The 22,137-nt window shown below is 47.0% G+C and overlaps 1 protein-coding gene across 1 annotated transcript in view; it reads left to right on the forward strand.

The window, feature by feature from the left end:
• The window catches only part of LOC136632289 (clumping factor A-like), a 35,414-nt gene extending 14,397 nt beyond the window's left edge, over positions 1–21,017 (forward strand). Inside the window, exons 2-4 of the mRNA XM_066607068.1 lie at positions 15,690–15,882; positions 17,925–18,062; positions 18,153–21,017. Coding sequence (XP_066463165.1) covers positions 15,710–15,882; positions 17,925–18,062; positions 18,153–18,987 — 1,146 coding nt within the window. The 5' untranslated portion in view covers positions 15,690–15,709 and the 3' untranslated portion in view covers positions 18,988–21,017. The remainder of the gene's footprint in view (positions 1–15,689; positions 15,883–17,924; positions 18,063–18,152) is intronic.
• Positions 21,018–22,137: the final 1,120 nt, after the last annotated feature.

Below are 22,137 nucleotides of genomic sequence, written 5' to 3' on the forward strand. Positions count from 1 at the left end.
CCGCCATCATACTTTTGAAGGACTCCGTTTCCACAATCCTATACGGCAGCATCTCAAGGCTGATAAATTTGGCTATGTGGACGGTTAACGCTTGAGCGTGCGGGTGCATGGTGGCGTACTTGCGCTTGCGCTCAAACACTTGCGCTAGCGACGGCTGGACGGTGCGCTGAGAGACATTGCTGGATTGGGCCGAGGACAGCGGAGGTGAGGGTGTGGGTGCAGGCCAGGAGACGGTAGTGCCTGTGTCCTCAGAGGGGGGTTGGATCTCAGTGGCAGGTTGGGGCACAGGGGGAGAGGCAGCGGTGCAAACCGGAGGCGGTGAACGGCCTTCGTCCCACCTTGTGGGGTGCTTGGCCATCATATGTCTGCGCATGCTGGTGGTGGTGAGGCTGTTGGTGGTGGCTCCCCGGCTGATCTTGGCGCGACAAAGGTTGCACACCACTGTTCGTCGGTCGTCAGGCGTCTCTGTGAAAAACTGCCAGACCTTAGAGCACCTTGGCCTCTGCAGGGTGGCATGGCGCGAGGGTGCGCTTTGGGAAACAGTTGGTGGATTATTCGGTCTGGCCCTGCCTCTACCCCTGGCCACCGCACTGCCTCTTGCAACCTGCCCTGCTGCTGCCCTTGCCTCCCCCTCTAAAGACCTGTCCTCAGTAGGCGTTGCAAACCAGGTGGGGTCAGTCACCTCATCGTCCTGCTGCTCTTCCTCAGAATCCTCTGTGCGCTCCTCCCTCGGACTTACTGCCCTTACTACTACCTCACCGATAGACAACTGTGTCTCATCGTCATCGTCCTCCTCACCCACTGAAAGGTCTTGAGACAGTTGCCGGAAGTCCCCAGCCTCATCCCCCGGACCCCGGGAACTTTCCAATGGTTGGGCATCAGTGACGATAAACTCCTCTGGTGGGAGAGGAACCACTGCTGCCCAATCTGAGCAGGGGCCCGAGAACAGTTCCTGGGAGTCTTCCCGCTCCTCAGAATGTCTCATTTTCATGGAGTGAGGAGGCTGGGAGGAAGGAGGAGCAGCAGACAGAGGATTCGGATTTGCAGCAGTGGACGGCGCAGAGCTGTGGGTGGATGATAGCTTGCTCGAAGCACTTTCTGCCATCCACGACAGGACCTGCTCACACTGCTCATTTTCTAATAAAGGTCTCCTGCGTGGACCCATTAATTGTGCGATGAATGTGGGGACGCCAGAAACGTGCCTCTCTCCTAATCGCGCAGCAGTCGGCTGCGATACACCTGGATCAGGAGTTCGGCCTGTGCCCACACCCTCACTTGGCCCTCCGCGTCCTCGGCCGCGTCCACGTCCTCTAGGCCTACCCCTACCCCTCAGCATGCTGTATTACCAGTGATTTGATTTCCCAGGCAGGAAATAAATTGGCGCAAGCCTGCTGTTAAACGTAGCTGGCTGCGTATGATTTCTTTACGTTCTCCACCCACCACACACGTACCCAGAACGCTGAGGACTGTCAGAGGCAGGCCAAATAGAATGTTTTCCCTTTTTTTTCAAGGAAAGGCCCACTGCGTATATTCAATCAATAATAAATATGTCTTCTGGCCCTGCAAATGTGTCACAGAACTGCAGGGTTGCAGAGTTATTAACTATAGCAGAGCGGTGATTTTTCCCAGGCAGGAAATAAATTGGCGCAAGCCTGCAGGCCAATTAGAATGTTTTCCCTTTTTTTTCAAGGAAAGGCCCACTGCGTATATTCAATCAATAATAAATATGTCTTCTGGCCCTGCAAATGTGTCACAGAACTGCAGGGTTGCAGAGTTATTAACTACAGCAGAGCCGTGATTTTTCCCAGGCAGGAAATAAATTGGCGCAAGCCTGCTGTTAAACGTTGCTGGCTGCGTATGATTTCTTTACGTTCTCCACCCACCACACACGTACCCAGAACGCTGAGGACTGTCAGAGGCAGGCCAAATAGAATGTTTTCCCTTTTTTTTTAAAGGAAAGGCCCACTGCATATATTCAATCAATAATAAATGTGTTGTGGCCCAGCAAATGTGTCACAGAACTGCGGGGTTGCAGAGTTATTAACTACAGCAGAGCAGTGATTTCCCAGGCAGGAAATAAATTGGCGCAAGCCTGCTGTTAAACGTAGCTGGCTGCATATGATTTCTTTACGTTCTCCACCCACCACACACGTACCCAGAACGCTGAGGACTGTCAGAGGCAGGCCAAATAGAATGTTTTCCCTTTTTTTTTAAGGAAAGGCCCACTGCGTATATTCAATCAATAATAAATGTGTTGTGGCCCTGCAAATGTGTCACAGAACTGCAGGGTTGCAGGGTTATTAACTACAGCAGAGCGGTGATTTTTCCCAGGCAGGAAATAAATTGGCGCAAGCCTGCTGTTAAACGTTGCTGGCTGCGTATGATTTCTTTACGTTCTCCACCCACCACACACGTACCCAGAACGCTGAGGACTGTCAGAGGCAGGCCAAATAGAATGTTTTCCCTTTTTTTTCAAGGAAAGGCCCACTGCGTATATTCAATCAATAATAAATATGTCTTCTGGCCCTGCAAATGTGTCACAGAACTGCAGGGTTGCAGAGTTATTAACTACAGCAGAGCGGTGATTTTTCCCAGGCAGGAAATAAATTGGCGCAAGTCTGCAGGCCAAATAGAATGTTTTCCCTTTTTTTTCAAGGAAAGGCCCACTGCGTATATTCAATCAATAATAAATATGTCTTCTGGCCCTGCAAATGTGTCACAGAACTGCAGGGTTGCAGAGTTATTAACTACAGCAGAGCGGTGATTTTTCCCAGGCAGGAAATAAATTGGCGCAAGTCTGCAGGCCAAATAGAATGTTTTCCCTTTTTTTTCAAGGAAAGGCCCACTGCGTATATTCAATCAATAATAAATATGTCTTCTGGCCCTGCAAATGTGTCACAGAACTGCAGGGTTGCAGAGTTATTAACTACAGCAGAGCGGTGATTTTTCCCAGGCAGGAAATAAATTGGCGCAAGTCTGCAGGCCAAATAGAATGTTTTCCCTTTTTTTTCAAGGAAAGGCCCACTGCGTATATTCAATCAATAATAAATATGTCTTCTGGCCCTGCAAATGTGTCACAGAACTGCAGGGTTGCAGAGTTATTAACTACAGCAGAGCGGTGATTTTTCCCAGGCAGGAAATAAATTGGCGCAAGCCTGCTGTTAAACGTTGCTGGCTGCGTATGATTTCTTTACGTTCTCCACCCACCACACACGTACCCAGAACGCTGAGGACTGTCAGAGGCAGGCCAAATAGAATGTTTCCCTTTTTTTTTTAAAGAAAAGGCCCACTGACTATATTCAATCAATAATATATGTCTTCTGGCCCTGCCTACACAATTCTGTCCCTGTAGTATTACTGCAGGGCGCAATGCTCTGCACAGCCGATTTAAAAAAAAAAAAAAATGCAACACTGCTAACAGCAGCCTGCACAGTACTGCACACGGTTAAATGTGGCCCTAAGAAGGACCGTTGGGGTTCTTGAAGCCTACACTCACTCCTAACACTCTCCCTGCCTAACCACCACTTCTGTCCCTGTAGTATTACTGCAGGGCGCAATGCTCTGCACAGCCGATTTTGAAAAAAAAAAAAAAGGGCAACACTGCTAACAGCAGCCTCCACACTACTGCACACGGATAGATGTGGCCCTAGAAAGGACCGTTGGGGTTCTTGAAGCCTACACTCACTCCTAACACTCTCCCTACAGCAGCTCCGGCACCAGCAGCACTTTCCCTCAGCTAACTCACAAGGCATCTGAGGCGAGCCGCGGGAGGGGCCGATTTTTATACTCGGGGGACACCTGATCTCCCCAGCCACTCACAGCAGGGGGGTGGTATAGGGCTTGAACGTCACAGGGGGGAGTTGTAATGCCTTCCCTGTCTTTCAATTGGCCAGAAAAGCGCGCTAACGTCTCAGAGATGAAAGTGAAAGTAACCCGAACAACGCGTGGTGCTCGTTAAGAGTAACGAGCATCCCGAACACCCTAATATTCGCCCGAGCATCAAGCTCGGACGAGTACGTTCGCTCATCTCTACTCCTTAGGCTTTCTACTGATGTCCCATCCACCCTATTCGCTGGAAGTGGCTCCGTCTGACTAATATCCGTTCCCCAATCTCATAAAACAGCTAAAAAGACAACAGTTTAGGAGTGTTTTGGAGGCAACTAATAATGCAAATGAGTGGTTTGAACAGCAGTTGGAAGAATTCTATTTGCAGGGACTTAAAAAGCTGCAGGAGAGATGTCACAAGTGCATTGACAACCTTAGGGAATATGTAGAGTAGTGCGGCAGTTTCAGCTTTCTAGGTCAATATTTTCTGGGTAAGGCTGAATACTTATCAGCACCCCCTCGTATAACAGTACAATTGCAGAAATAATCAAAATATAATCAGGACCAAGCCACATTCCCTCATTCTTGCATATTCCACAATTACCCAACATTCCATACAGATTTTTTATAGGAAAACATAACATAGCAAAACATAGCCATAATCCCCCTTACATCTATCGCCGAACATCCCATTATTTGGGGGCTTAAGAAGGAAAATAAAAATATCAAGACTAAAATAAGAAATAGATTAGAAATATAAAGAGATGGGAAAGACCCTGAAGAGAAAGGGAAGGGTAGGGGAATTAGGGGGGGTCTGTCCAGTCTGGGAACACCCGGGAGGCAATCTCACCAGCAGGCTAGAACACATTGACCATAATAGAGGGTGTGTCAGAGTCATTTAGGGGGCGCCAGCGCCATTACACAACCAAGCACCCAACTCAGGCGAGGCCCGAAACTGTAGCCAAACTGCCCATGTGTTATAAAATTTAGAAAATCTCATCTCATCTTTGGCACAAAGTTTCTCCATATGCTTTAAATTATCCATGGCTTCCAGCCATATCAATCGCGACGGGGGAGTTGTGGACTTCCATCTTTTAGGAATAATCTGCCTTACTGCCAGTAAAAAAAAGCGCAATAAGGAGCCTTTTGCTCGTGACAACAAACCCAGGATCATGGATAACGGCGCCATTTCAGGGGTAAGGTTGGGCGAGCTTTTACAAATAATTGTGTACAGAGCTTCCACCTCCCACCACAGTGGTTGAATTAGTGTGCAGGACCACCACAAGTGGACAAAGGTCCCTCGTTCACAGAGACACCTCCAGCAGAGATCCGGACACTGGGGGTATACTGTGGCTAGTCCCGCCAGGGTCCTATACCATCGAGTTAGAATCTTATAGCTAAGCTCCTGTAGTCTGCTGGAGACGTTCAACTTGTGGGTCATGACATAAGCCTTCTACCATGACTCTGCCGAAAAATCTATTCCTAGCTCTCTTTCCCAGGTCAACTCTAATGTCCTGTTTCCTCCAGATGTATCCATCTCCAGTAGCCATTTATAGAGAGAAGAGACAGTCAATGGGGTGTTCGGGATTAAGATACAGATCTTCTTGAAAAGATGTGATTGGTCTCCCCAGTTGTTGCAGACTACCCAAAGACCTAATGTAGTGACACATTTACAAGTACTGATACCAGGATCCAGCTGGGGGGGGGGGTCTCCTCTATCTTATATCTCTTGTTGGGTCTTTAACCTTGTACCTGTCATAACGTCCCGGATCCTAGGAACAGGGTCTGTCATCCTAGCTGTCAAAGAAATAAGAATGTAATATTTAGATAACAGCTCTACACAGTGATAGTGAGTACAGTGCAGTTACCTCCAGTGATCACAGGTGGTGTCTCCTCTGTTTAGCGTTGTTTACTTTTGGTTTACATCTCTGTTCGGCCCAGAATGACTTAACAATTTTTACCAGCTACCACTTGTTTCTGCAGAATTTACAACACAGACATCTATGGCTCCATGCGTTTCCAGCACATGCCCACAACCCCCCCATCCTGCTGCCCCCTTTAACAGTGCCAACAGACTGCTCCACCACCTCTCCTTCACAGACCACAAAGGTCATGTACTGCCCACGCTCACAGAAAACTGAAACCCCTCATGATTCTGCCCTCTCCCCATCACATAGAATGCCCCTCATGCTACCCACATTTAGCATAGCCCCTCCTCCTTGTGATATAAGATGTCACTTATATTTTTTCCCCTTTTATCACACATGATGGTCCTTATAGTTCAGCCTTCCCCTATTCATCACACAGAATGCCCCTCATGCTACCCCCATTTATCATAGACCCTCCTCTTTATGATATAAGATGTAACTTATATTTTTTCCCCTTTCGTCATACATGACGGTCCTTATAGTTCAGCCTTCCCCTATTCATCACACAGAATGCCCCTCATGCTACCCCCATTTATCATAGACCCTCCTCCTTATGATATAAGATGTCACTTATATTTTTTCCCCTTTCGTCATACATGACGGTCCTTATAGTTCAGCCTTTCCCTATTCATCACACAGAATGCCCTTCCAGGTACACCCACGTGTAGTGGAAAATCTGCATCATTTCTGAGAGAAAATCCACACCATCACTGCAGATTTTAATAAGGATTTTGGTTTGGATCCACAGTAGACATCATGCCTTCTATTGAAAGGGTGAAATCAGCTGTGAATCCGTACCAAAATCCGTGCCAAATTCCATATCGATGGTACGGATTTTGACACAGAAATTACGCTGATTTTGATGTGGATTTTCCACTGCTATATGTGAAAGTACTGTTATAGTTATTCCCTTCCCCCCATAATACAGAATGCCCCCTACAGTTCTCCCCCCTCCACTCTCAGAACACAGGATGTCCCTTATAGTTCTTCCTCCCCCTTCCTAACTACATACGATGGAACCTAGAGTTCTCCCCTATCACATAGGTTCCCCTTTTCTGGTTCAGAATGTTACTTTTGTCCGCATCCACCTCTCATACCACATCATGGTGCTCCCCCTTCCCTTCTCAGTCAATGCCCCGTTTTCCTCAAAAATAAGACCTAACCCGAAAATAAACCCTAGCCTAATTTTCGGGGAGGCTTGAAAAATAGGCCCTAGTTACACTACATTAAAAAAAAGGAATACATTACCTAGCAGGCTCGGTCCAGGTCCCTCCTGCTGCTCTCTAGAGGTTCCCGCAATCATCACCCGCTTGTACAACATCACTTCCTGGTTACAGGATTCATAGATCCCACCTCCAGGAAGCGATAGCTGCGATTGGTTCTTCTATCAATGCAGCACTGGATGAACCAATACAATGGCTGTGATTGGCCGCGTCTCAGCCAATTCATAAATCCGGCCTCTACAACACGATGGCTGTTGATTGGTTCACAGCCATCGCATTGGTTCATCCAGCGTTGTATTGATTGGCTGAGCGGCAGTCGAAGAACCAATCACAACCATCGCTTCCTGGAAATGGGATTTATGAATTCCCTAACCAGGTAGTGATGTTGTATGATCGGCGAAAGACTGCAGGAAGCACGTCGGAGCTGTGGAGAGCAGCGGGACAGACCTCGACCAAGCCTGCTAGGTAAGTATAATAAGACCTCCCCCGAAAATAAGAGCTAGTCCCTCTTTTTATGGTGCAAAAATGAATATTAGACAGGGTCTTCTTTCGGGGAAACACGGTACTTACACTGTTACACTGCAGTTCATCTCCCTTATTTACGTATTACCCAGAGAAACAAAAAGTCTCCTCACTCACCTTCTAGGTGCTCTCCCTAAGGAGAAAAGATAGCATTCCTGATCCAGTGTTTGGCTCTGGGGAGGCAGAAATCTCTATGACTAAGTGATGTGAATGTGAGCACTGTGCCGTGAGTGGTCCTGCAACGCTCACAAGTTATTGCACACCATGGAAATCAATGTTTACTGACCGCACAGTTTAATGCTACGGTCTTCTGCGTGGTGCAGGCAGTATCGGTATTATTGTATCTTGATGCCACCAGGAAGTCCTGGTGGAGTCAAGATTGACAGGGAGGTGACGCCCCCTGATTGGCTGCAGAGCTCGTTAGCCTGCAGGTCCTGGAAGGGTACTACGGATTTGCAGCAGCAAGCTCTTTCGCCGCCGGCTGTGGCCCACAAGTGTGCTCCTTCCCGCAACAGAACTGAAGTAGCGGACAGTGGCAGCATTGGAACTGGGACCTCTCAAGATGTGAACGGGCGTCAGGGAGGACAGAGGCGGTGGCAGCTGGCAGGTAGGTGACACCCGCCTTGCAGGACAAAGCAGAGAGTTGGCGCCCGGGAAAGAGGTGAGATCTGCCTGGCGGGACGCTGCACAGAGCCGGCAGGGATGTGACAGCCGGCTGCCGGAACAGAGGCGTGAGCTCTTACCCTGAACATATGGAAGTGGAGGGCGGCTGCTGCGCGGACACTACTGGCTGCAGCGTGTGGATAGATTTGTGCCACCGCTGCAGCCTTAGGCTGAACGTAACTTGTCTTCTTAGCCTTACTTTATTACATGTTAATGCTGCCATGTAACAGCGGAAAGATGGCAGCATTAACAAGTAATAATGTAAACCCAAGAAGAAAAGAAACCTTCAGCCTAAGGCTGCATCGCTGACTGTAATCTATCCACACTGTGCTGCTAGGACCTTGCTGCCTTGACCCAATCGGGAGCTGGGGGGGTGACAGGGGCGTTCCTCCTATTAAACCCCTAGCTTCCAGTGGCGTCAAGATACTATAATACTGGCAGCATCTCCTGTTTGGTAATAGATAGTGCTTCCTCGGTTGAGTCTCCTCCCCTCTGATGTTCTGAGTGGAGGAAATCAAGAAAACGGAGGAGACTGAACCAAGCTGCGGAGGAAGCCCTATCTATTACTACGCAGAAGACGCTGCCCGCAGTTCATTCACATTTTTAGTTTTCTGTATACATACCCACCAAAGTCAATAGGGGATGTGCAAATGCATGCACAATACACAAGGCAAATCATGAAACACTGCAGAATTCCACTGGGAAAAGAACATGTGAAACTAATTAGCCATTTCAATTGGTGCATTTGATTGCTGCGTTCAAATGAGCATACCTTGCAGGCGCAAAAAGTACTGTAAAATATACTGATGCGCGCGCAAAAAGCATCAGCACTGAGTCACATCCGCTTGTGTGAAACCAGCCTTAGTCTGGTTAGATAAAATCCCATGAGGTTTGTGCGTTGTGAGACGCATAAATATGAACCCCGTTCTTTTGAATGGGGTAATGCACATAAGCGATATTTTTCAGCATGACACCGCTATACAATTCGAGAAACAAAACACGGGGGGGGGGGGGGTTCTATCTTGCTGCATGTTCTTAGCGCGGGTTGTACTCCGCGATCCTCTGCCGCGGCTGTGACAGCAGAGTCGGAGGATCCCTGCATCCCTGAAGTGAAGCGAGGCTGCTTTCACATAAAAACACCTCGCACCCACGGGAATTTCACATGGATGGTGAGCGCGATATGGGGCGGGATTCAAGGCTCCATATTGCGCTTGTGCGCATGAAGTTAGCCTGAGGGCTCATTTAGACGACTGTATTTACACAGGTGTTACGTAAAAAAAACGCACCTTAAACACAACCATGCAAAGCATTGGATGTAAATGTCTGACAAACGTTTTTCTTTTGCGTAAAATATACGTGCGTAAAAAAAATAGGACCTACATGACCGTTTTATAGGGTGCGTGAAAAGACAGGTCTATCTTTCAACGTGATAGGCAGCAAGCTCCCATAGACCTCTATGGCAGCTGAAACAAAGGGAGGTAGAGGGAGTTGTTCTGTATACAGTGCTGCGAAAAGAAGACGACTGTCCCTAATTAGCATTTTACTGCCATTCTGAGAATTTTCGCTGATCGTTGCTTGCCATCGCTTCTGCATATTTTTTAACATACACACAGCAGCGCCCCGTGCGAATGACTTCAAATACGCTAATGAAGATCGGGAAGTGATTATGTCAAAAAGTCATTCATGCCATAATACGCTGCTTGCGGGCGAACGTAAACCCGCATACGGTCATGTGAAGGAGGCCCAAGGGTGCATTCAGATGACCGTATATCGGCCGAGTATTCACGCCGGCTGATATATGGCGTCTCTCTCTGCAGGGGGAGGAGGCTGGAAGAGCCGGGAGCAGTGCTCTGAGCTCCCGCTCCCTCTCCCTCTCTGTCTCCTCTCCACTATCTGCAATGAGAGGAGGCGGGGTGGGGGCAGGGCTTAGTGGTGGGAATTAGCTCTACCCCCGTCCCGCCTCTCCTCATTGAAAATAGGGCAGGGGGGTGAAGAGGAGGCAGAGAGTGGGCGGGAGCTCAGTGCACTGCTCCTGGCTCTTCCAGCCTCCTCCCCTTACAGAGAGAGACGCCGTATATCGGCTCGGCGTGAATACCCGGCCAATATACGGTCATCTGAATGCACCTGTGGGCTGCATTCCCACGAACGTATATCGGCTCGGTTTTCACGCCGAGCCGATATACGTCCTCCTCATCTGCAGGGGGGGGGGAGGATGGAAGAGATAGGAGCAGGAACTGAGCTCCCGCCCCCTCTCTGCCTCCTCTCCGCCCCTCTTGCACTATTTGCAATGAAAGGAGGTGGGATGGGGGCGGGGCTAAGTTTCAAGAATTGGCCCCGCCCCCGTCCTGCCTCTCCCCATTGCAAATAGTGCAGAGGGGCGGAGAGGAGGCAGAGAGGGGGCGGGGGCTCAGTTCCTGCTCCTGGCTCTTTCATCCCCCCCCCCCCCCTGCAGCTGAGGAGGACGTATATCGGCTCGGCGTGTAAACTGAGTCGATATACGTTCGGGGGAATGCAGCCTAAGGGTGTATTCCCACGAACGTATATCGGCTTGGTTTTCACGCTGAGCCGATACACGTTGTCCTCGTTTGCAGGGGAGGGGAGGATGGAAGAGCCAGGAGCAGGAACTGAGCTCCCGCCCCCTCTCTGCCTCCTCTCCGCCCCTCTGCACTATTTGCAATGAAAGGAGGCGGGACGGGTCGGGGCTAAGTTATCCGAATTAGCCCCGCCCCCGTTCCGCCTCTCCCCATTGCAAATAGTGCAGAGGGGCGGAGAGGAGGCAGAGAGGGGGCGGGAGCTCCCTTCCTGCTCCTGGCTCTTCCATCCCCCCCCTGCAGACGAGGACGACGTATATCGGCTCGGCGTGAAAACCGAGCCGATATACGTTCGTGGGAATGCAGCCTCAGGGTGCGTTCACACGAGCGTAGGCGTATTTACGTTCGCACGTGCGCAGCGTATAATCGCCAGAAAGAACGTTTTTCGGCGATCATGACCAGAGCTAGAAAGCGTATTATCGTTTGTTCCTACTTTGCAAACTATCTTTTCGGCCATCGAATATGCGTTGGCGCGTATTTCGGTCGCGTATGTTCCGTTTTTTTTTTTGGGTTGCCGTTTTTACGCGTTGTAAAATCGCCCGTGCGAACGAATACATTCAAAACCAACGCCTCAGATGGTCACGTATATACGATTGGGCGCAAAAACGCGCCGTTTATGCGCTCGTGTGAACGCACCCTTAGGCTGCACTCACACGGGGCAGTTCAGTTGCAATGAAAACCGCACCAAAAAGTGCACTGCTAAAACCAGGTGTGTTTTTACTATGTTTGTATTAAAATGTGGCAAAAACCGCAACCAGATTTGTAAATACACTTTTTGGTGCGGTTTTAATTGCAACCGAACTGCCCTGTGTGAATGGAGGCATAGCGACCAATCTGAGCCTTTCTTATGTAGCCTGTAGTAAGGATCCACTAATTGGTCAGCTGATGGTAATCACTCATTCCCCCCCCGCCCTCCCCCCCCCCCCCCCCCCCGCCCTATAAAATCCCGTCAGAGAGGATGGTTGTATGATCTGCTTTCTGTGGCTGTTGTCCTAGAGGTAAGTCCTGGAGGACTGGGTGCTTCTTGTATGGGATGGAGTGGCCAAAGGGCTTGTAATTCTGTGAGCCAGAACTGTGGCTTTTGTGTTGGGAACTAGATGAACTATCTGGGGGTACAGCCTGGGGTCCTGCAGTAATAATATACTGCCTATCTTACTTCATGGGACCCCACATGGGTCTACACTGGCATCAGTCATGCATTCTCTTACTTCATGCTACTTCCATATAGAGTGAAACTTCCTTAGGCTGCGTGTCCACGGGTGATGATCCGTTGGTGGTGAATTGCCGGCGGATCCTGCTGTGTGACACTTTGGTATTGAAAACTCAATGCCAGCGTCCACAATCGGAGAATCATAGTGACTCTCTGCTCGTGGGATTTAAATCGTGGCACGCTACAGTGAGCCTATCAGAGTCCTGATAGTGCTCCTTGTGGTGGAATATTGCTAGTGGGGTGAGGGCCTAAATCTGATGATGCCTCCTGCCAGGTGCTGGATTATGGCAGATGACTGGCTGTAGTGCAGGTACAGCAGGAGCTCTAAATGTGACCACAATCTGCTGCTGTAACTCTCAGGCTTGAAGGACCCCTACCTGCATGGCCTATTACTACAAGGGTGCGTTCACACGGGTGACATATGCAGCATGTTCTATCTTGGTGTGTATTATGTATGGAGATGTTCCAGCACAAATACACTGCATATCTGTGCCACAAAATAATGGCCGCGTGTAAATGTGCTGCTTAGTTATGCATGCCAAAACCTGACGGTAGGGCCGAAATAAACTACTGAAATACATGTATCCCAGCTGATGTGCTGGATGTTTGACTAAAGTACTCATACAAACATGTAAATGGGCTTATTCACAGAAGCGTGTATCTGGCCACCCAATATACGCTACCATCTGAGCGGTTTTACCCCGTTCCCTCCCCTGACTCTCCTCCCTTCCAGCTGTCTGCAATAGGGGGGTGGTGCTAAGCTCCTGCCCCTTGTCCATCAGCAATGGAAGGGGTGGGGTGGAGCATAACTCCACCCCTGTCCTGACCCCCCCCTCCCGTTGCGAACAGCCGGAGGGGAGAGACCAGGAGGGAAGGGGTAATACAGCTCAGATGGTAGCATATATCGGCTGGCCGTGACAAGTGGCCATTATATGCTCCTGTGAAGTCCTTACGGCCACTCTTGCTTTTTTTTTTTTTGTTTTGTTTTTTACACTATTATAAAAGCTCTCTCAAATGCTACCATTGACTTCAATGGGGCTTCTCAGACATGTCCTGTCTTTTCAATTTTCAGGCATCCCATTGATGTGGTGTTTTTATTTTTGTTTTGTTTTTTTTACACGACGCTGGAAAATCATAATAAAAGGGTTATAAGTGACATGTGCTTAGCTGTCAGCTACTGATAGAATCCCATTATTGCCCCCCCCCCCCCACCCCCACCCATGAAACTAATGGCTGTCATGTCCTGCAGCTCCCTGTAGCAAAATTAACTGCTAGGAGCATAAGGCGAGCACCTTTAATGCACACATACAAGTGTAAAGGTACTTCTTACACTGAGTGACTTGGCATTGGAATAAGCGACCGATGACAGTCTCTGTGCAGCCTGGTCATACAGGTAGATAAATAATTCAGTTCTCAATCACTTGTCTGTAAGACAACAGGATGGAATGGCCCAATATGCAGCACCAGGTTGTTCTGTGAACTCCAGCGAAATGCCAAACTCCTAACTGGATATCTAACGGACCCTTTTATAGTCAGTGGGGGTCTGTTCAGTGCAGTTCAGTTATAATGGAACCGCTCAGCTAAGGAGGTGCCATCTTCCTCCCAGAGCAGGAAAACAGAACTCCCTAACACTAATGTGAATGAGCCCTAGTCTAATAAGTTGCTGCAGACCAGAAATTAGAACTGAGCCTGGAGGAATGCTTCGTAGGCAAAGGTCCTGTAAGGCAGTGTCTTTCTCCCCCCTCCCCTTCCCCTCATAAAAACAAAATGGGCATAAATGTGGACACCCAAAAGTGATTCAGAGGGTTAAGAGTTTGGGCCACTGATCTAACAGTCAGTAAACCTATTAATGCCCTGCATAAAACTAGCAGAATTCCACTGGCCGAGCCCAAACTGGTTCTGGGCATGAAGTTTGCATCGGCAAACGGACACCTTTTACCAATTTGAATAGGTGATGTTTTCAAAGGGTTAACTGAGTTTGCGTCACTCGTCTAACACTGAGCATATGGGTGACGAATCTGTGCGTCAAATACAGTTCAGTCTAGCCTGGCATCAAAGTGTACAAACGAGTGAGATTTAAAGGGTTAAATGGGAATGTACCACTGATAGAGCACTGCCTGTACACTGAGGATGATGTCCCTCATCAAACTGAGAGCACCCTGCCCAATTGATGCCAGCTTTCATGCCCTCAACCAAAGTGGGTATAGAGACACTTTTTACTGACTTGCCAAAGGAGCTAATGTTTTCAAGGGTTGGATAAGTTTGGGCCACTGTTCTAGCACTGCCAACACAGGGTGATGCCCTGATGAAATACAGCTAATGTGTGTCTGACCCAAAGTGGTTCTGGGCACAAAGCTGGCATCGACATGGTCAAAAGGACATTTTACTAATCTGAACAGGTAACTGATGTGTTCATGCCCAGAACAACTTTGGACCAGGCTGAACTTGGCTGTTTATGGTGCAGGGCATCACATCTCTATGATCAGTGTCAGATCTGTGTCCTAAATTTAACCCCTCAAAACCCCAAGTTACTTTTTCAGATTATAAAGTAGCTGCCCACTTTGGGCCAGCTCTTATGCCCAGACCCACTCTGGGTCAGGATGAAATCAACTATTCAAGGTTGGATATTTCCCTTCATATGCTGACAGCATTAGATCAGTGGCCCAAACTCCTTTAACCCTTTGAATCACACTTTAGGTTGCTCACACTTGTGCCCACGTTTGTGCTTTTTTTTCTTTTTTTTTTTTTAAGGCCACTTTAGCAGTTTCTTCAAGGCCTCTCCTTGCAATATTGTCTAATACTCAAGAAAATAACACTTATTACAAATAAGAAGCCAGCTTCAGCATTATGGCTGCAGTCAGCCAATGACTACTAAGATCATCGCTGAGCGCTGTTATTGACTGGAGCTGATTGTTTGCAGACTGGCTTGGGTTGCCTGTAAATTGATGGCAGCCAGAAGATCAGAGCCACTGATGGGACCAGCAGGGGAGAAGGGAGTATCTTATAACATATAAGAGCCCCAATTTTACCTGGGAGCCTAGGTATACTTGTCTGTAAACAGTACAAGCTAATCTTTATTTGGTGACATCTAGTGGTAAAATAACAAAATGACTACTAGGAGATTGATTGAACTCAACGGTGACATCTAGTGGTGAAGATGATTAACAATTTAAGATTTGATATTCTCAAATTGATTGCAGACAAATTACATAGATCATGGGAATAATTATTCTAGAATCTTCAGATTGTTTTGGTTTCACTTAAGTTTTGTTCATATCAGTGAATATAAAACTTATTTCAATGTTTTTGAATTTTCAGTGACTCTTTGGATTGCAGCAATTTTAATCTTTTTATACACAGCACCTATTCATTTATTTGGTCAACAAATCGTTTTATTTGCTGCACGTTTAGTTTGGTGCATCAGCTCCCTATCAGTAGTGCTGGTTGACCTCTGGCCATTGCCATGTGGGATTCATTGAAGTTTGAATGTATATAGTAATGATTGTCACTAGTTTTAGTGTACTTGCCTAACGAAGGGGCTTCTTCGGAACACTTTGTAGCATCTGTTGCCAAACAGACCCTGGAGCTCATGGATTGTGTAATCTCAGATTCCCACTGACTCATAAATCCATATGACCATTCTGTACATTAGGCCTAGCTTGATGATAAACTTGTGTAAAAATCCAATAGGCTTCTTGGTTTCTAACAAGGCTACCACTTTATCCAGACTCCCAACTACACCTGAAAATGCATCTAGAAGTCAATGCTGCTGTTAACTTCCTTCTGAAGATACTAAGTTTGAAGAAAACTCTGAAGCCAAGCCTACTGGATGCTCTGGGCAAGAACCTTGTATGCCTACTGTGTGACAAATATCAAGGACACTGGTACCCAGACAATCCGGCCAGGGGACAAGCATTTAGGTAAGTCTGTTCTTCAACCTCTAAAGGACACTTCTTAAATACGTAGACTAACCTACTCAGTCTGTGTCCAGAATACCCCTTTAAGACTAACATCTTAATCTAATCCTCCTCAGTTATATTGCAATAGGTTCGCTGTACCTGGTCTGTCACATGACACCCACTCAAAAATATCTCCCCTTCCTCTGACATCTCGTCAGCATTTGCTACTTCCTCCCCTGTTCATGGCCTCCAACATCCTGTGAGCAGTGCATGATGGGAAGACAGTAGTAGAAGCACTGCAGTGTATTGCTCATGTGCAGTTTAGAGGGCCAGAAGGTCCTGTCTGCTTCAGCAGGCTTTCTCTGGCCCTCTGGGAAGATTGGTGCTAGTTGACGCTCGTTCAGTATGGGCGTATTGTAACCGTGTGTTACGCATGCGTTTTTCCTCTGCTGAAGGCCCCCTGCAGATGGGCGAAAATTCCACTGCGGGATTGCCGCCGCTGAAAGCCTGCATAGGATTGCGTTAACAAACGCAATCCTATGCAGACAGCCGCGCGAAATCTCGAGTGGCAAACAAACCGCGGCATGTTCTATTTCTGTGCGGGGCTCGCAGGGCCTCGCACAGAAACATAACTCACCAAGCTCCGGTCTGCGCATGCGCTGGCCGCCCCGTAGCCGGCACATGAAAGATCCAGGGCGCGGGTAAGTACGTGCTGCTCTCTGCAGGCGCTTGGGTCGGGTCCCGCGGCGAGAATTCTCGCTGCCGATCCAACCAGGCCATCTGCAGGCGGCCTAACACAGTGAATGGAGGCAATAAAAGTCTATGGACTCTCATTCTTCCCTTCACACCTGCTTTGGAGCTGCAAGGGAACACTGGGTATAAAACGCAGGAGAAAAAAAAATTGCAGTGTGCTCTTTCCCAGCGCTTCATACGCACCCCTTGAAGAGCTCCATATTGATATGCTGTCCCCTTGCAATGCATGTGAGGGCAGCGTTTAGTACAGAGCCCTGCTCTGCAGAGTATGGAATTTGAAGAAAGTCGCTATGCGCATGTCTGATGTCAGAATCCTGGGCTTACTGCATATTGTAGCCTGTAGGTGGGTCTCTGCCAGCACAGCGTAGGGGCTGCAATAAGTACAACACTACAAGGGTTATGTATTTATCTTTTATTGGGATAGGATTGTACTTAGCTGAAGCCAGAGTATTCCCAAAGTCACACTGAGGGGCCTCTTGGTTAACCTGCATACAGCTTCTCCTTAAGATTCACATAAATGGGGTTATCTTATGCAATCTCTACTTAAAAGGTTCATTACTCTGACTCAGTGTCTCCCTGCTGGGACCCCCAGTGATCTGCTAGGGATCTCCTGCAGTACCGGCACAGGGGCAATAACTACATAAGATCCATTCAAATCAGTGGGCTGTCTAATACATGAGGTCTTCAGTCATCTGTGTGTTGCTGCTCTCCATATTCCTAAAATGAAGGATCCTGAGCAAGAGATCCCTCTCTGACTCAAAATACCCTAATGGAATATATGTAGATGGGGCTTTCTAAATGGAACAACGCCTTAAGTTCTCTAAAATGTTTACCACCTTTTGGCCTACTGCTCTGAAAATTGAGGTATCTGCACATGGGCTGATAGTTGCCCAAATCACTTAAATGAGCGGTTTCAGGTGACTGTCAGCCTGTGAACACGGCTGCCAACCGGGTACTGAGCGATAAGTTGCATAATTGTCCCCATTTTTGGTGAATTAAAAGAACTGCTGAGCAACTTTTTGCTCAATGTATGATCGACTCCTCTTTACTGTGAATGGAGGCAGGCTGAACAATCCCTGGCCCACTCTGCCTCCACTTAAATGTCGCTCTGGTGTAAAGCACATGAGTGAGGCAGTTAAGTCACCTTTTTAACTCTTTGTAACTTTGGTTCTTGTATCTTGGACATGTTCCTCTTGTGTTATGGTGCATTTAATCACTGTATGCATAGGAATGACACAATTAAACAAATGTATTTCTTTGATTATATGTAATGAAGCCTGGCCACAGTCTGTAACCAGTTGTCTCTGCAGGTGCATACGCATTAATCCTTTCCAATATATTGATGAGTCCTTGCTTGAGTCCTGTAAAAGATGTGGCATAGAGTACTCAAAGCTGATTCTTCCACATGAGATAACCCTCTGGATTGATCCCTTTGAAGTTTGTGGAAGGTGAGTTTATATTCTCTTTATACCTTATTTTGCTTGCATTATACTTGATAAGCAACCATCTCTGTTTAATCTCAAATGTCTTACTCTTAGGTTTGGAGAAAAAGCAGATTACTTCATAATTGCCACATTCAAACAAACTGACACAGAGCCAGTCCCCAACTACTCAGAAAAGGAGACTTCAGACTATTCCTCTGCAGAGAATTCATCTGGGTCAACTTCTGAAACCTCATCTGATGATGAGATCTCTGAAGAGAGAACCACCACTAAAGATAAGCTGTTGCCAGATGAAGCTATTGGAGTTTCTAATGCTGGGACTCCAGTGGATGAGTTGATGAACTCTGTGGATGAGAATCCTTGCCCTGGCTCAGACGTGGATGAGAATCCTTGCCCTGGCTCAGACGTGGATGAGAATCCTTGCCCTGGCTCAGACGTGGATGAGAATCCTTGCCCTGGCTCAGACGTGGATGAGAATCCTTGCCCTGGCTCAGACGTGGATGAGAATCCTTGCCCTGGCTCAGACGTGGATGAGAATCCTTGCCCTGGCTCAGACGTGGATGAGAATCCTTGCCCTGGCTCAGACGTGGATGAGAATCCTTGCCCTGGCTCAGACGTGGATGAGAATCCTTGCCCTGGCTCAGACGTGGATGAGAATCCTTGCCCTGGCTCAGACGTGGATGAGAATCCTTGCCCTGGCTCAGACGTGGATGAGAATCCTTGCCCTGGCTCAGACGTGGATGAGAATCCTTGCCCTGGCTCAGACGTGGATGAGAATCCTTGCCCTGGCTCAGACGTGGATGAGAATCCTTGCCCTGGCTCAGACGTGGATGAGAATCCTTGCCCTGGCTCAGACGTGGATGAGAATCCTTGCCCTGGCTCAGACGTGGATGAGAGCGCTGCCCAAGATCAATTCTCTGTAGCGCCTTAATCAAATCACAGCCCTGTAATTATGTGCTAACATTTTAATGCTCATAGAATAGATTTGACTTGGAGGCTTAACGTTCCATTTTTGGACAAGAAGGGGGGGAATGTTCTCCAATAGAGGAGGCTGGATCTTGGTGAGTCGCTATTAGATGAATGGAACAAGCTCCCTAGTGTCAACTTTGTTTCCTTGGACTGCAGTGCTTTTACCTATTGACACAAGATGCGCTTCAGGCTGTAAACTGTTGTAAAAGATCAAAGATCACATTCTTGGAGTAATGCTAGGAATACTGCCATCCAACTTCTGGTGGGACTGTTCTGGCACGATCAGCAGTTGCTTGATTATTTTGGGGGTAGGTCAATATATCTTTAGCCTGACCCTATTCCTCACGGCGAGGGTGTTAAGGTACATAACTGGCTAAATGGTCAACATAACTGATCTTGAAGTATTAACTGTAGTTCTCTGCCTGAGGGCTCCAGCGCACTTGCGTCTTTCTTGCGTGCATTTTTTTTTTCTCACCCAAAAGTGAGATGTTCCATGTTAAAAATGCATTGCACAAAAATCGCAATGTGCAGGAGATCTAAGCCAGACTATTGTAGTTGCTGGTAAAACATTTTAGCACTTTTATTACTTTTAGTATTTTTTAGACTACTCTTCTCTGTAATTGACATGAGAACTTTTATTTTGGCTTTAGGTTTTGCACTGATTTATGGAGGAGCTTTATGGCTTGCTATTGACTAACCAGTTATCAGTGTCCATTACACTAAAGATCTGTGTTCAGCTTTAGATACTCTGTATGTACAAGGTATACAGCATGAGTAGCAAGGAACTTTTTCATATCCACCAGTTCCAAAATGAACAACCATGTATGTTGAAGGCTTGTAAGGGCATAATCAGACTGCCATGTTTTCTGTTCATATTCTGTGCGGATTTCCATGGTCTCTATAATATGCTATGTTAATGGAGAACTCCCGCAGCATTAATCCGTGGCAAATAGAATGTGACGCGATTTATTTCCCACTGTGGAATTCCACAAGTGAGCATTGGCAGGCAGAAAGCTAATGGGTTTAGAACCTAATAGCTAATGGGTTTAGAACCTAATAGCTGTGGATTTACACTGCAGGAAACGCAGTAGAAATCTGTCCATGGGCATTAGCTTGCTTTAATGGAAGTGTAAGGTTGCAGGGCTACACAGTAACTTTGCAACCTCACTGGCAAAAGTTGCCAAGTAATCCTAGCCTAAACCTTGAAGATTCCTGCATTGAGATTACTAAACTGAAAGGTTACCAGCCCCATTCATCTTGGACAGACTCTTCAAGGTTTTGGCTAGGGCTACACAGTAACTTTTGGCCATAGTGGGGGTTTGCACAACCAAAAAACTGCGATGTAGCCTTGCACTCACTATTAATGGAATGCTTGCCAAAATCTAAGGTTTTTCCCAAGCTGCACCTTGTTACCCCATTCATTTAATGTGAGTGAGATCACAGGGCTAAATGGTCTTGTTTGTCACAATCAAGTGTCCCTGTAGCCCTAGCCTAATATCAAATGTCTTTGTGGCTCCTACAATCTCTTACAAGATACATCATCAATTTAACTTTCTAATGGATGGCCCAATGTCTTACTAGCAGATTGTAGCCCTCAATAGATGTATTAAACTACATTTGGGCCTACTGCAGACTGACTTTGTATTAAAGGGGTTTTGACATTTTAAAAAACACTTTCCTAGTCCTCCCCAGGCTGCCTTTTTACTGCATCTTCTCCTCCAGTCTTCTGGGTCACCTCACTCCAAGCCATCCGGATCCTCTTATGATGCGTCCATTCTCTGCATTCTTCTGGCAGGTCTATGTAGGTTAGTCACTGGAGACGTTCACTGCTTAGGAAGGAATGCCGATCTATTGCTGAGCATGTGTGCTGTCTTGCTGTGAGTCCATATGCTATTGCAAAGAGTGCATGTGTAGGCTGTGCAATAGCTTGACTCTCCCTGCTGGGCTGTGAATGTTATGTCTCTAGTGACATAGCTTACACAGCCCTACAGGAAGGAGACTGCAGAGAATGGCTGCTTCATCACCAGAAGAATCAGCCAGCTTGCAGTGAGGTGACCCAGGGGGACTGCAGGAGAAGATGCAGTAAGAAGACTGACTGGGGAGGAATAGGGGAGTATAGAATTTGTTTTCTAATGACAAAACCCCTTTAAGGATTTGGTCATTATTAAACACAACTGATTCTTCAACAGCATTTCTCAGACTTGCAATACATTAAAATGGTGGCTAAAGGAACAATTTGTCTCCATGTCCCCTCTATGGAAGTTTGTCTTCTATTTAAAGGTAAATTGTAACTTATGCTGCCATATCATCATTAGAAGTTTGAGACAACTTCTTGACCAGTCCTTCTTAAGAACGAACTTGTCAATAGAGATGACTCTTTTGTATATAATCAGTTACTAGTTTGCAGTCACCTGATAAGCAATATAACTTGTAGAATAAATCTTTTAAGTGGTCCATTGTTTGTATGAGTTTTTCTTTAATGGTACCTAAAACTGCAATATAAGATTTGCTTAAGGCCATTTACACAGGATGATGCAAAACTCGCTCAAAAGAACTCACAATCGTTGTCTAAGTGCACAGCCATCGTGCGCTACTTGTTTGAAGGTCGTTCACTTTCAACCAGCATAAAAATCATCACAAGCTTCTCACTGAGTATAACTTGGTAGTGACACCAGCGCTCATGTGGTCATTTAGACTGTCATCCCATCTAAGGCCACTCTCCCGGACCTCAAGTATCAAATGGCACACTGAACACTGTAAAACGCCACCATTGATTTCAGTGGGGCTTCTCAGATGTGTGTGGGTTTTTAAAAAAAATTTTTATTATGCATCTCATCACACATTGCAACGATGGAGGTGCACTTAAACGCCTGAATGCACTTGAAAATGCTTTAAAACACCATGGTTTTTGAACACCAGTGTGAGTATCCTAAGTGGGACAATTGAAAAGAGTCTCTTGCTGTAGCAGGATGAGTAAATATTCATTCATCTGTCCAGCCCTTATCTAGTCTGACCTTCTTGGAGCACATGAGCTGCATAGAAGTATCCTGGCCTTAGTGATCTTTATGATCACTTGGGTATGTAAATGAGGGCATAGACAGGTATGTGATTA

This window comes from Eleutherodactylus coqui, chromosome 6 (genome assembly GCF_035609145.1).
Source record: "Eleutherodactylus coqui strain aEleCoq1 chromosome 6, aEleCoq1.hap1, whole genome shotgun sequence".
Classification (NCBI taxonomy): domain Eukaryota; kingdom Metazoa; phylum Chordata; class Amphibia; order Anura; family Eleutherodactylidae; genus Eleutherodactylus; species Eleutherodactylus coqui.